We start from the raw sequence: 15048 nt of genomic DNA, 5'->3' as shown, positions 1-15048 counted from the left end.
GTATCACAACGGGCGGAGATCAGGAGTCCCATAGGGCGGCGCACAATTGGTCCAGCGTCGCCTGGGTTAGGCCGTCATTATAAATTAAGAATTAGTTCTTAATTAAAGGTTAAATGAATACAACTTTTTTTTCAATCTTAGAAACTGAATGAAACATGATCCTTCCCTTTAGGCTGTACCCATCTTATATCCCAAAAATGTTTCTGAACAAAAGGCTGATGCCTTGAGTAGTATCTACTTTGTAGTAAACGCAAAAAACATCATTTTCTGTAAATGAAAAAAACATACAACATTTATTGCAATCAGTCTTTTTATTACAGGGCACATCAGATGGTTTTGTAGGGTCTCAATAATCGTACACATTCAAACTGCTCTGGGATTATTCAGACACAAGAGAAAACATTTCAAAACTGCAACCGTTTGTACCAGCTGTGTAATGTTTAGTGTAGCTTGAAGATATGAGAGGAAGAGAAGGCTGATATCTCATCACCAGTTTCATGTGACGTATTACACTGAAACACATTGGTCTCCCGGATTAAACCTAGTCCTAGAGCCCCACCCCCCCTAGACTTAAATATGTTCCCTCTTCATCCTCCAGACCATGACTCTTTATCCCCCCCCAGACTATCACTCCAGACTCTTTATCTTCAAAGCATTTGATGCATCATTCATTAATCCTTCACCACATTAGGTCAAGACACAGTTTAAACATTACACTATAGCTGGCCTCTAGTCAGGCAACAACATGGAGACTGGCTTGCTATAGTTTCACTGAGAAGTACAAAGTAGAGAGCACCAGACCTAAGGCCTACATGTAATCTCAACGCAACAATGTGAGCAAAAACAATCAAGCCAGAAACATATAGAGCTGAATGCCAGTATCTTTACAGATATGTGTTCTAAGTGAATAAGATATTCTCTACCCAATGTGTCTGAAGAGCTCATCATGATGTTTTCCAATATTGCAGATATAATAAAACCCCAAGACAGAAAAAGTTAATGGTGGAACAAACCTAGCATGAGTGCCAGGCTGTTTAGTGCTATCACACCGACTCCCTGTAGATGCAAAGACCACAAACAGATCTGGGACCAGGCTAGAATAAACTCTTTGGCAGTACTGACAAAAAAAAATAAAAAATAGCTACCAAAACCATCACACCATTTAATAAAAATGTAGAACAAGGAACAGTGTTTATTTTTTTTTAAGTTTCTATAACATAGTGTAATACCACTGAATAGTCTATTATATTTGTGTAGAACGGATCATTATGATATTCTTGAACTCACTCCCATTGAGTTGGAGCAGATGTGCTTTGTCCTAGCGAAGGTGAACAACTACACGTGGCAGATAGTGAAATTAAGAACCAGTATAAAGATATATAGAAAATAAAGGCCTTGCAAGGAAAAAAAATGTTAATATTCTAATTTTAACTTCAAAGCTCTCTTCTCACCATTGTATGTTTCACTGAGACTAGTACACCTTTAACCTTACTCTATACGAAAAGAAACCTCTAATCCAAAAAATATATACCTGGGATTTCTCATAAGATCTTTAAAACATATAATTAGAAAAAGAAATTGCAAGTAAGAATCATTCTGAACCATGTTATAGTTGCATTGGATAGTCCCCTACTTTATATTTGAACAAAACTGTCACTGTTTACAGACACGTGTGGGATTGACATCGACTGATAAATAGTGTTTTCAGTATTAACTCAAGGTTTTCACCCTAACCAGGCAGGCTTTTTAAAAAAGTGGCCGTTTTCATTCATTGTAGCTTGGAATTAGTATGTATGGGTTCATCAAATCTACTGCTCAGAGAGTCTGGCTGTTGTTTTCTTCTGACCAGGCTGGGCTTTGGGCAGAGGAACAGAATAACTGTGTCCCCAATGGCACCACATTCCTCACACAGTATACTGCACCACCTTTAGCCAGAGACGTACGGATCCTGGTCAGAAGTAGTGCACTACATAGGGAATAGAGTGGCATTTGCGGAACGCAAATTAACAAAGTCGGGCCCGTCTCTTCTTACTGGTACCAGGGGGTCTTTCGGATCCAGTGCAGGGTGAAACCGGCATCCGTCCGGATCTTGATGGAGGCAGCCTCGGCCTCTCTAACCGTCTCCTTCACAGACTGCATCAGGTTCTGGGCATTGTGAACCAACATCTCTGTGGCCTGGGAGAGGAGGAAGAAAAATGGTCAAATTGATCATTAAGCTGTTCTAGTGTAAAACTGTACTACACTAGTAACATTACTGTTCATTACTACTCTAGCAAATTGCTCTTCAAGTTTATTTTTCCCCCCCGTTATTAAACAAGTGGAATAGGGACTGTTCCTTATTCCACTTGTTTAATAACAGAAACCACTCAACCTCATTACGATGTAATTACAAAGCAAAAAGTAACTTCGGTTGATGAGTGTTATCCAGTGATGCCCAGTGTACTGACCTGCTCGGACTCCTCCTCGCTGATGTTGGTACGACCCAACATGGTGGCCTTGACTGTGGAGAGGATCTTCAGCTGTGTGCTGATGGTAGGGATGCGCTCACACACCTGGAACACAGATTAGTTCCTACAAGTTCAAGTTGATTTCAAGTGCATTTTACACAGGTCTCAACAATATCCATTTAATTCAAACGATCAACCCTAATTCAAACGATCGACCCTAATTCAAATCACAAGGACATGCAGGAAATTCGAAATTCTAGCTTTAGTCCTACCACTCCTACATGAATATAAGGTTGTCTTTTGTGTGGTCTCTGAACATGCCAGAGCAGCCGCTGCTGCACAAGGAAACCCTGACGAAAGCAGTCTGAAAATGTTTCTAGCGGTTGTCAAATCCTTGCTTCCTCCATCCTTGCTTGCTCAATTCTTCTCAAACTGCATTGGAGGAGAAGATCCTTAGGTCCCTCCCTTGGACCAGCCTCCTCCAATAAGCTTCGAGAGGAATTGAGGAAACAAGGAGGAATTTGGCAGAAGACTGGACCAGATAAAACCACATGTATTGCATCGGAGACATCATAGTTGTATTTTTTTAAGAAGACATGACCAGGGATCAGCCAGTCAACTGACCTGGAGCAGGTTGGTCCGGATGCGTTTGTCTGTGCACTGCTTGGCAACCTCCTTAGCCAACTTTGTGACCTCGTCTGAGGCTTTTGCGATGTCTTTGGCACACTGAATGAGGGCACGCTTGTTCCCGCCGGCACCGCGCACCAGACGGGACATCTCAGCCATGAGCAGGGCCATTCTCTTGGCTGCACCGATGATGTCGTTACCCTGAAAGAGATCACAAACAAGAAAAGCATGAAATCGGACATCTGACAACACAGTATGTTACAACACAGTATGTTACAACACAGTATGTTACAACACAGTATGTTACAACACAGTATGTTACAACACAGTATGTTACAACACAGTATGTTACAACACAGTATGTTACAACACAGTATGTTACATGTCACATTTCCTTGATGGCACTGAATAATGGCAACTCTGAGCAGCTCTACTGTTGCTTTCTGGTCGCAGAGAAATTCCAATGTTCTGTATTGGCAATAACCTTAACATTAAACCTGAACGTGTAAGTGCTTGTATCTCACCTTGCTGGACCACTTGCGGGCCTCCTCGTGGAGCTGTCTGGCGGCCATCATCATGGGCTCGCTCACCATCTCTCCCACCTCTTGCTCTGGGAAGTCCTCGTCCTTCTCCTCTGGGGGAGGGGGTCTGGGGGGAGGAACCTCACCCTCGGGGAGAGGTGGTTTTGGTGGGGCGGGCTCGTCGCTGACCTGGCATGTTGCAGACAGAAGTGTTAATTCTCTATGGCAGATCATTTCTGTTCTTAAAAAACCCAAATCCTAAATATATCAGAACGTTCTGAAACCACATTGTTACCCCACTGAACAAAACCCTGGTGTTGACAGTCTAGGACTGTAAAGCTAGAATGCTGAAAAGAGTTTGATTAATTATTTTGATTGATTGACTTACGTGCAGCTGGTCCAGATCAGGTGGTGGTGGGGGGAAGTCTGGTTCCTGTGGCTGGAACGCATCTCTCACCTTGGCAACGGCCCCCAGGATCCTATGGCCTGAATCCAGGAAGCCTTTCTGCAGACCTGGACACCACAGAGGAAGAATCAGATAGTTAGGCCTGATAAACAGACCTGGACACCACAGAGGAAGAATCAGATAGATAGTTAGGCCTTATAAATAAGAGACTAGACAAAGGCCCCAAATGCTGCTGGTGTAGCAGCAGTAAAACATTCACAGACCCGTAAACCATAACACCATTGACTGAACCTTCACTTTGGACTATCAAAGATTCCCGAAATTGACAGAATGAGGCTTCATATTTTGTATTACGTCATGCTAGATAGTTATAGATGGATAGCTCTTACAGCAGAGTATACAGTATAACGATCAAACATATCCTAAATGTAGGGAAACTGCCTTGAAACGTACTTGGATCGGTGATGTTCCCAGCCACAGCCTTGGCGTTCATCACCATGGGAGATATGGTCCGGCTCAGCTCATCAGACGCAGCCTTCACTATCTCCCTGAATCTAGGATCCTCAGAGTTCTCCACCTACAGAGACAATTCAATTAATGTTTCTCTTTTTAAATCATGTACTTGTTCTTTGTAATTCAGGTGTCAGTATTGTAAACTGCTAAAAAGGCACCATCACGGTTTGTATGCTTCTGCCACTGCATTCCTTGCTCTTTGTGGTTTCAGGCTGGGTATCTGTAAAGCTCTTTGTGGTTTCAGGCTGGGTATCTGTAAAGCTCTTTGTGGTTTCAGGCTGGGTATCTGTAAAGCTCCTTGTGGTTGCAGGCTGGGTATCTGTAAAGCTCCTTGTGGTTGCAGGCTGGGTATCTGTAAAGCTCCTTGTGGTTACAGGCTGGGTATCTGTAAAGCTCCTTGTGGTTTCAGGCTGGGTATCTGTAAAGCTCTTGGTGGTTTCAGGCTGGGTATCTGTAAAGCTCTTGGTGGTTTCAGGCTGGGTATCTGTAAAGCTCTTGGTGGTTTCAGGCTGGGTATCTGTAAAGCTCTTGGTGGTTTCAGGCTGGGTATCTGTAAAGCTCCTTGTGGTTTCAGGCTGGGTATCTGTAAAGCTCTTGGTGGTTTCAGGCTGGGTATCTGTAAAGCTCCTTGTGGTTTCAGGCTGGGTATCTGTAAAGCTCTTTGTGGTTTCAGGCTGGGTATCTGTAAAGCTCTGTGGTTTCAGGCTGGGTATCTGTAAAGCTCTTTGTGGTTTCAGGCTGGGTATCTGTAAAGCTCTTTGTGGTTGCAGGCTGGGTATCTGTAAAGCTCTTTGTGGTTTCAGACTGGGTATCTGTAAAGCTCTTTGTGGTTTCAGACTGGGTATCTGTAAAGGTCTTTGTGGTTTCAGGCTGGGTATCTGTAGAGCTCTGTGGTTTCAGGCTGGGTATCTGTAAAGCTCTGTGGTTTCAGGCTGGGTATCTGTAAAGCTCTGTGGTTTCAGGCTGGGTATCTGTAAAGCTCTGTGGTTTCAGGCTGGGTATCTGTAAAGCTCTTTGTGGTTTCAGGCTGGGTATCTGTAAAGCTCTGTGGTTTCAGGCTGGGTATCTGTAAAGCTCTTTGTGGTTTCAGGCTGGGTATCTGTAAAGCTCTGTGGTTTCAGGCTGGGTATCTGTAAAGCTCTTTGTGGTTTCAGGCTGGGTATCTGTAAAGCTCTGTGGTTTCAGGCTGGGTATCTGTAAAGCTCTGTGGTTTCAGGCTGGGTATCTGTAAAGCTCTGTGGTTTCAGGCTGGGTATCTGTAAAGCTCTTTGTGGTTTCAGGCTGGGTATCTGTAAAGCTCTTTGTGGTTTCAGGCTGGGTATCTGTAAAGCTCTTTGTGGTTTCAGGCTGGGTATCTGTAAAGCTCTTTGTGGTTTCAGGCTGGGTATCTGTAAAGCTCTTTGTGGTTTCAGGCTGGGTATCTGTAAAGCTCTTTGTGGTTTCAGGCTGGGTATCTGTAAAGCTCTGTGGTTTCAGGCTGGGTATCTGTAAAGCTCTTTGTGGTTTCAGACTGGGTATCTGTAAAGCTCTTTGTGGTTTCAGGCTGGGTATCTGTAAAGCTCTGTGGTTTCAGGCTGGGTATCTGTAAAGCTCTGTGGTTTCAGGCTGGGTATCTGTAAAGCTCTGTGGTTTCAGGCTGGGTATCTGTAAAGCTCTGTGGTTTCAGACTGGGTATCTGTAAAGCTCTTTGTGGTTTCAGACTGGGTATCTGTAAAGCTCTTTGTGGTTTCAGGCTGGGTATCTGTAAAGCTCTTTGTGGTTTCAGGCTGGGTATCTGTAAAGCTCTGTGGTTTCAGGCTGGGTATCTGTAAAGCTCTTTGTGGTTTCAGGCTGGGTATCTGTAAAGCTCTTTGTGGTTTCAGGCTGGGTATCTGTAAAGCTCTTTGTGGTTTCAGGCTGGGTATCTGTAAAGCTCTTTGTGGTTTCAGGCTGGGTATCTGTAAAGCTCTTTGTGGTTTCAGGCTGGGTATCTGTAAAGCTCTGTGGTTTCAGGCTGGGTATCTGTAAAGCTCTTGGTGGTTTCAGGCTGGGTATCTGTAAAGCTCTTGGTGGTTTCAGGCTGGGTATCTGTAAAGCTCTTGGTGGTTTCAGGCTGGGTATCTGTAAAGCTCTTGGTGGTTTCAGGCTGGGTATCTGTAAAGCTCTGTGGTTTCAGGCTGGGTATCTGTAAAGCTCTGTGGTTTCAGGCTGGGTATCTGTAAAGCTCTGTGGTTTCAGGCTGGGTATCTGTAAAGCTCTTTGTGGTTTCAGGCTGGGTATCTGTAAAGCTCTTTGTGGTTTCAGGCTGGGTATCTGTAAAGCTCTTTGTGGTTTCAGGCTGGGTATCTGTAAAGCTCTTTGTGGTTTCAGGCTGGGTATCTGTAAAGCTCTGTGGTTTCAGGCTGGGTCTCTGTAAAGCTCTTTGTGGTTTCAGACTGGGTATCTGTAAAGCTCTTTGTGGTTTCAGGCTGGGTATCTGTAAAGGTCTTTGTGGTTTCAGGCTGGGTATCTGTAGAGCTCTGTGGTTTCAGGCTGGGTATCTGTAAAGCTCTGTGGTTTCAGGCTGGGTATCTGTAAAGCTCTGTGGTTTCAGGCTGGGTATCTGTAAAGCTCCTTGTGGTTTCAGGCTGGGTATCTGTAAAGCTCTGTGGTTTCAGGCTGGTTATCTGTAAAGCTCTGTGGTTTCAGGCTGGGTATCTGTAAAGCTCTGTGGTTTCAGGCTGGGTATCTGTAAAGCTCTGTGGTTTCAGGCTGGGTATCTGTAAAGCTCTGTGGTTTCAGGCTGGGTATCTGTAAAGCTCTGTGGTTTCAGGCTGGGTATCTGTAAAGCTCTGTGGTTTCAGACTGGGTATCTGTAAAGCTCTTTGTGGTTTCAGGCTGGGTATCTGTAAAGCTCTTTGTGGTTTCAGGCTGGGTATCTGTAAAGCTCTGTGGTTTCAGGCTGGGTATCTGTAAAGCTCTTTGTGGTTTCAGGCTGGGTATCTGTAAAGCTCTTTGTGGTTTCAGGCTGGGTATCTGTAAAGCTCTTTGTGGTTTCAGGCTGGGTATCTGTAAAGCTCTTTGTGGTTTCAGGCTGGGTATCTGTAAAGCTCTGTGGTTTCAGGCTGGGTATCTGTAAAGCTCTTGGTGGTTTCAGGCTGGGTATCTGTAAAGCTCTTGGTGGTTTCAGGCTGGGTATCTGTAAAGCTCTTGGTGGTTTCAGGCTGGGTATCTGTAAAGCTCTTGGTGGTTTCAGGCTGGGTATCTGTAAAGCTCCTTGTGGTTTCAGGCTGGGTATCTGTAAAGCTCTTTGTGGTTTCAGGCTGGGTATCTGTAAAGCTCTGTGGTTTCAGGCTTAGTATCTGTAAAGCTCTTTGTGGTTTCAGGCTGGGTATCTGTAAAGCTCTTTGTGGTTGCAGGCTGGGTATCTGTAAAGCTCTTTGTGGTTGCAGACTGGGTATCTGTAAAGCTCTTTGTGGTTGCAGACTGGGTATCTGTAAAGCTCTTTGTGGTTTCAGACTGGGTATCTGTAAAGCTCTTTGTGGTTTCAGGCTGGGTATCTAAAGCTCTGTGGTTTCAGGCTGGGTATCTGTAAAGCTCTTGGTGGTTTCAGGCTGGGTATCTGTAAAGCTCTGTGGTTTCAGGCTGGGTATCTGTAAAGCTCTGTGGTTTCAGGCTGGGTATCTGTAAAGCTCTGTGGTTTCAGGCTGGGTATCTGTAAAGCTCTGTGGTTTCAGGCTGGGTATCTGTAAAGCTCTGTGGTTTCAGGCTGGGTATCTGTAAAGCTCTTTGTGGTTTCAGGTTGGGTATCTGTAAAGCTCTGTGGTTTCAGGCTGGGTATCTGTAAAGCTCTGTGGTTTCAGGCTGGGTATCTGTAAAGCTCTGTGGTTTCAGGCTGGGTATCTGTAAAGCTCTGTGGTTTCAGGCTGGGTATCTGTAAAGCTCTTTGTGGTTTCAGGCTGGGTATCTGTAAAGCTCTGTGGTTTCAGGCTGGGTATCTGTAAAGCTCTGTGGTTTCAGGCTGGGTATCTGTAAAGCTCCGTGGTTTCAGGCTGGGTATCTGTAAAGCTCTTTGTGGTTTCAGGCTGGGTATCTGTAAAGCTCTGTGGTTTCAGGCTGGGTATCTGTAAAGCTCTGTGGTTTCAGGCTGGGTATCTGTAAAGCTCTTTGTGGTTTCAGACTGGGTATCTGTAAAGCTCTTTGTGGTTTCAGGCTGGGTATCTGTAAAGCTCTTTGTGGTTTCAGGCTGGGTATCTGTAAAGCTCTGTGGTTTCAGGCTGGGTATCTGTAAAGCTTTGTGGTTTCAGGCTGGGTATCTGTAAAGCTCTTTGTAACAACTGCTGATGTAAAAAGGGCTTTATAAAAATACATGTGATTGATTGTATGTGTAAATAAAACACATCTATACCTCCCGTTTGGCTACCAGGAGGATCCGGTTGGCCCGACGGGCGATGCTGGTGGCCCCTACCACTAACATCTGGGGCTGGTGGTTAGCCATGGCAGCGCGACATTTCTCCAGGTCTTTCTTAATGGCCTCCTCAGAGGCATCCAACAGAGACTTGGTGTCTATAGCCTCGTCCACCAAACCTAGAGACAGAGGAGACATCATTCTTAGTGCTAATAAGGACATCAACACATTTACATGTTCACACAACGCCCACTTTATCGTGATAAATAATAAAATGATAGATTGTCTGACACTACCTGTCATTTTCTCCACGTTGTCAATCCACTGGTTATTCATGGTCTCAAAGTGCTCCAACGCAGCCTGGTTGCCTGGGTTTCTCAGCATGATACGGGCAGCAGAGACCACCTAGAACAGAACGTTCCCATGAGTTGGGGACATCATTCCATCCTCCTCCTGACCAATTGACACTTTGGGATTCTCACGCCCTCACTCACCTGTGGTGTAATATCTCTTGTAGATTTGACGGCAGCTTGGATCCCCTCCACAGTGCTCTTGTTGGCGGTTCCAACAGCGGCAGCCTTTTCTGCCGTGGCAGCCAGCTTGTTGGCGTGGTTTTCAAAGTTGGCCGCCCTCTCATCAAACACCTAATATAACAGTTACATATCACTGAATGATACAAACTTAAAGGGATACTTCGGGATTATCTACTTTACCAGAGTAGCATTGCTAGCAGATACCCATAGACTACCAGTCATTGTGCTAACGCTATTTAGCTTGGCTGACGAAACTACCTCTTAACTTCATTCATACTGGACACAGAGACATAAATATGGTATCCACAAGATCCTCTGACTCTGGGGAAGTAGATACATGGCCAAAATACCCCTTTAATATAATATAGACCAATTATGTAGATGGTCCAAACTGTTTTTTTATTTTTATTATCTTACATGATTACTTATAGTAACATTTCTCTCAGGAAATGTAGTCTAAATATTATTGATTGACAAGTACCACATAAATGATTGGAAACTAATCAATGAGTAATCCATGTTATTTTTTTTGCTTAGTGTATGATGATATGAATCTGCCAAATAAATCAGGATAGTCAAAGCCAGTGACTTATCTAGAGACACCACCAGAATATAATCCCATTCTATGATGTAATATATAGGTCTATATACACCTCTCTGCTCATAGGTAGAAGGTAACAAATGAGCCATGATGGAGGCAGGGAGACAGACAGAGAGAGATAGACAGAAAGAGAGGGAGATATCACTCACCTGGTCCCTGTTGGGGGCGTTGGGTGGGGCGGTGGCGGCCACAGCCAGCAGTTTGATGGGAGTGGTCGTGTCGCTAAAGATGTCTGACACCTCCTGTGTCATCGCTTCCTGCATCGTTCCTTTGAGGTTCTGAGACCACACACACACACACACACACACACACACACACGAGTTAGTTAGCAAAAGACCAGCTTTAGAAATATTACCTGTTAACGATAAACTCTCATGGTCTCTTTTAACAAGTGGCTTACGTTGCACCTCAAATCAATGAAAAACTGGTGCAGTTCTACAAGCTATTGTTGAACCATTGATTTTAAAGTCTCTTTCTCTCTTCATGAATAACTTTTAAACACATTGTATTGGGCTACTTTAAGGTATCATAGTTATAGTGGCTTGAGAGCATTAGACTGAAGCTGTTGTCTCCAGCCAGCAGGGGGGAGCATTTCACCATGCCTGTGTCAGAGTGAGCTCCAGCCAGCAGGGGGAGCATTTCACCATGCCTGTGTCAGAGTGAGCTCCAGCCAGCAGGGGGAGCATTTCACCATGCCTGTGTCAGAGTGAGCTCCAGACAGAGTCTGGTTGACTATTACAATGTTTTTTTAACTAGGCAAGTCAGTCAATAAAAAAAAAAAAAAAAAAATATAAGAATTTGTTCTTATTTATCTAATATTCGAAACATACAATATGAAGTGAAGCCGCTCAACAACTACATCGTACCAGCCATCCAACAGATTCCCATCCAACAACTACATCATACCAGCCATCCAACAGATTCCCATCCAACAACTACATCATACCAGTCATCCAACAGATTCCCATCCAACAACTACATCATACTAGTCATCCAACAACTACATCATACCAGTCATCCAACAGATTCCCATTCAACAACTACATCATACCAGCCATTCAATAACTACATCACACCAGTCATCCAACAGATTCCCATTCAATAACTACATCATACCAGCCATCCAACAGATTCCCATCCAACAACTACATCATACTAGTCATCCAACAACTACATCATACCAGTCATCCAACAGATTCCCATTCAACAACTACATCATACCAGCCATTCAATAACTACATCATACCAGCCATCCAACAGATTCCCATTCAGAGTGACACAGAATCATCCAGGTTCAATGCCCTGCTGAAGGGCATGTTGACCGATCTACCACCAGGCCAAAAAACATGAACCCAAACCCTCCAAGATCCAACCCCCCCCCCCACAGTTCCCCAATAGCTGTCCCGGCACCATTCGAGACCCTTGCCACAGTCCCCCCCAGGAATAAAAAATAAAATAAATAAAATAATTAATTCCATTCCCCCAACAACCAAGACGATGAACTAAAGAAAAGACAGAAAACAGCAAACAATGAAAAAAAAAGAACATTTAAAACAAAAGACAGCAATGCCAACTGACATCATAACAGCAATGCCAACTGACATCATAACAGCAATGCCAACTGACATCATAACAGCAATGCCAACTGACATCATAACAGCAATGCCAACTGACATCATAACAGCAATGCCAACTGACATCATAACAGCAATGCCAACTGACATCATAACAGCAATGCCAACTGACATCATAACAGCAATGCCAACTGACATCATAACAGCAATGCCAACTGACATCATAACAGCAATGCCAACTGTATATGTCTGTGTTCATGTCTGGCACTAGTACATGTATGTGTTTATTTGACTGAGAGTGTGTGCATATGCATGTGTACAAACACCTGCACGGCATTAGTTGTAAAAACACTGCCACTTAGTGTCATTCAAATATACTTTTATTATGATTTATTTAGACTTTAATTGATTTATTTGATCTTTTGACCATCATTCTCTCTCACACACAGCAACTCCACTCCCACTTGTCTCCAACTCCACATCCCAAACCTCAACTTCCCCAGTCCATCCCATCCCAACCCTCAACTTCCCCAGTCCATCCCAACCCTCAGCTTCCCTCAGCCCATCCCATCCCAACCCTCAGCTTCCCTCAGCCCATCCCAGCCCTCAGCCCATCCCATCCCAACCCTCAGCTTCCCTCAGCCCATCCCATCCCAACCCTCAGCTTCCCTCAGCCCATCCCATCCCAACCCTCAGCCCATCCCATCCCAACCCTCAGCCCATCCCATCCCAACCCTCAGCCCATCCCATCCCAACCCTCAGCCCATCCCATCCCAACCCTCAGCCCATCCCATCCCTCAGCTTCCCTCAGCCCATCCCATCCCAACCCTCAGCTTCCCTCAGCCCATCCCAACCCTCAGCCCATCCCAACCCTCAGCTTCCCTCAGCTCATCCCATCCCAACCCTCAGCCCATCCCATCTATCTCTGCTGGCCACCCACTTCGTGTTTCTACGCAACACATATCTTTCAACTATACTGTGATGTTTAATGTACAACTTCAATCTATCGAACCGAATAGAATCCACAGATTGTGAAGATTAATACTCTTAGTAAATGTATTTGTATATTAGTAATTGACTGACCCGGTCTATCCAGATCTCCTAACAGTACTATTTCTAGGGTCAATTTCAGATCAATGCTATGCATTTTCAGCCATTCCTGAACCTGAGACCAGAAACAGGCTACCTGTGTGCAATACCAATATAAATTGTCTATTGATTCTGTATCCTCATAACAAAATCTGCAGAGCTTCGATGATTTTATGCCCCAAATATTCAACATTTTGTTGGTGGCAAGAATTCTATATAATAATTTTAACTGAAAAGCATTAAGTCTTGAATCTTGGAACCATGGAATCGGTACATCAAAAATCTCTTTTTTTAAATAAGAACAAATTCTTATTTACAATGACTGCCTACCCCGGCAAATCCTGGACGACGCTGGGCCAATTGTGCGCCGCCCAAAGGGAGCTCCCAATCACAGCCGGATGTGATACAGCCTGGACTAGTGTGGATAATGACTTGGCCGGATGTGATACAGCCTGGGCTAGTGTGGATAATGACTTGGCCGGATGTGATACAGCCTGGGCTAGTGTGGATAATGACTTGGCCGGATGTGATACAGCCTGGACTAGTGTGGATAATGACTTGGCCGGATGTGATACAGCCTGGGCTAGTGTGGATAATGACTTGGCCGGATGTGATACAGCCTGGACTAGTGTGGATAATGACTTGGAAGCGACTGTAGGTGACAGTGAATGTGAGCAGTCTTACTTTCAGGCTCTCCTGGAGATGTTGAGCCACGGCACGCGCCTGCGGGGACTCCCCATCACCCCTGGCGGCCAGGTCGGCTAGCTGGGCCATCAGCTGTTCCACCTGCTCACACTTCCCTACCAGCTCCTGTCTGTAGGGACCTGGCAGAGCGTTAGCCAGACGACGGCCCTCTGCCACCAGCCCCCGGATAGCTGCCTGGCCTAGGGAGAGACACAGTCAGACACTCGCAGAAACATACACAGAATAGTCGCACCAGCACACAGAAAACAAGGCTTTGGATCATAGGTGGGTCTCTACCGATTTGGGCCAGAGGGTTAAGTCAGTAGTAGGACCACCCACACATCCTTCACTCCGCGCGGCTCTATGACACTCCGCGCGGCTCTATGACACTCCGCGCGGCTCTATGACACTCCGCGCGGCTCTATGACACTCCGCGCGGCTCTATGACACTCCGCGCGGCTCTATGACACTCCGCGCGGCTCTATGACACTCCGCGCGGCTCTATGACACTCCGCGCGGCTCTATGACACTCCGCGCGGCTCTATGACACTCCGCGCGGCTCTATGACACTCCGCGCGGCTCTATGACACTCCGCGCGGCTCTATGACACTCCGCGCGGCTCTATGACACTCCGCGCGGCTCTATGACACTCCGCGCGGCTCTATGACACTCCGCGCGGCTCTATGACACTCCGCGCGGCTCTATGACACTCCGCGCGGCTCGAGCCCTGAATGCTGACTAGCTGAAATACATGGTATATCAGACCGTATACCACGGGTATGAACAAACATGTATTTTTACTGCTCTAATTACTTTGGTAACCAGTTTATAATAGTAATAAGGCACCTCGTTGCGTCGTGCCTAACAGCCCTTAGCAGTGATATATTGGCCATATACCACACCCCCTCGGGCCTTATTGCTTAATTGTTGTATGTTATTCTATATAGTTGTGATTAAGTTTACTCTGAACATTCTCCAGGAGGCTATGTAATACAGCCCAGAGTCTAAGTGTTAACAACAGATGAGAGAATATCCAGGCTTCTGAGCCGACAAGCCAAGGAGATAATGAGGTTGGGAGAGAGCATAGGAATGTAGCGCACAGAGAAAAACAACACAGCAGACATGTACACAGAGTCTGGACTGATGTTCACTGTAGAGAGAGAGACAGAGACAGAGACGAGACTGAGGGGAAGAAAGCAAGAGGGAGGGAGTTAGAGAAAGAGATGAAGGTTAAGGAAGGAATGAGAAGAGGACATTCAGACTCACCCACTCCCCCGTCATCCATGGTAGGGTTCTCCATCCAGCTCTGGGCCTGCTCTATCTTCCCCTCCAGGTGGACAGCAGCCTTGGCAGGCCTGCTGTTGGCAACAGCCTTGCTGGTCTTAGACTGCAGGTTCTGTAGGGCTGTGGCTATCTGCTTCGCCAATGCCCTGGCCTCCGGAGTATCACCTTTACCCCTGTGATGGGAGACAATAATGGCGTACTGGAAATGAAATGTCCATAGTCTCTCTCTAAAGCATGATAGGTAGTTATTCTAGGGAAAGCTAAATGAAATGTCCATAGTCTCTCTCTAAAGCATCATAGCTAGTTATTCTAGGGAAAGCTAAATTAAATAGAATGATGCATGTAGGTGTTGGTCAGCAAGAAATCGATGTGATAACCTCTAAGGCAGTGGCATTCAAAGTCG

General features: G+C 45.4%; 1 protein-coding gene across 2 annotated transcripts in view; it reads right to left on the bottom strand.

The window, feature by feature from the left end:
- Positions 1-292: 292 nt before the first annotated feature.
- Positions 293-15048, bottom strand: part of LOC109870380 (vinculin) — a 57594-nt gene continuing 42838 nt past the window's right edge. For both annotated transcript variants that reach the window (XM_031804693.1, XM_031804694.1), the window contains exons 11-22: positions 14628-14818; positions 13362-13561; positions 10164-10292; positions 9375-9524; positions 9177-9285; positions 8881-9059; positions 4455-4578; positions 3984-4108; positions 3599-3784; positions 3072-3275; positions 2448-2552; positions 293-2175 (exon numbers count right to left, since the gene is read on the bottom strand). In XM_031804693.1, coding sequence (XP_031660553.1) covers positions 2029-2175; positions 2448-2552; positions 3072-3275; positions 3599-3784; positions 3984-4108; positions 4455-4578; positions 8881-9059; positions 9177-9285; positions 9375-9524; positions 10164-10292; positions 13362-13561; positions 14628-14818 — 1849 coding nt within the window. In that variant the 3' untranslated portion in view covers positions 293-2028. The remainder of the gene's footprint in view (positions 2176-2447; positions 2553-3071; positions 3276-3598; positions 3785-3983; positions 4109-4454; positions 4579-8880; positions 9060-9176; positions 9286-9374; positions 9525-10163; positions 10293-13361; positions 13562-14627; positions 14819-15048) is intronic.

This window comes from Oncorhynchus kisutch, linkage group LG25 (assembly GCF_002021735.2).
Source record: "Oncorhynchus kisutch isolate 150728-3 linkage group LG25, Okis_V2, whole genome shotgun sequence".
Lineage (NCBI taxonomy): Eukaryota > Metazoa > Chordata > Actinopteri > Salmoniformes > Salmonidae > Oncorhynchus > Oncorhynchus kisutch.
Note: the sequence above shows the minus strand (reverse complement) of the source record. Positions and strands in the feature narration are given on the sequence as shown.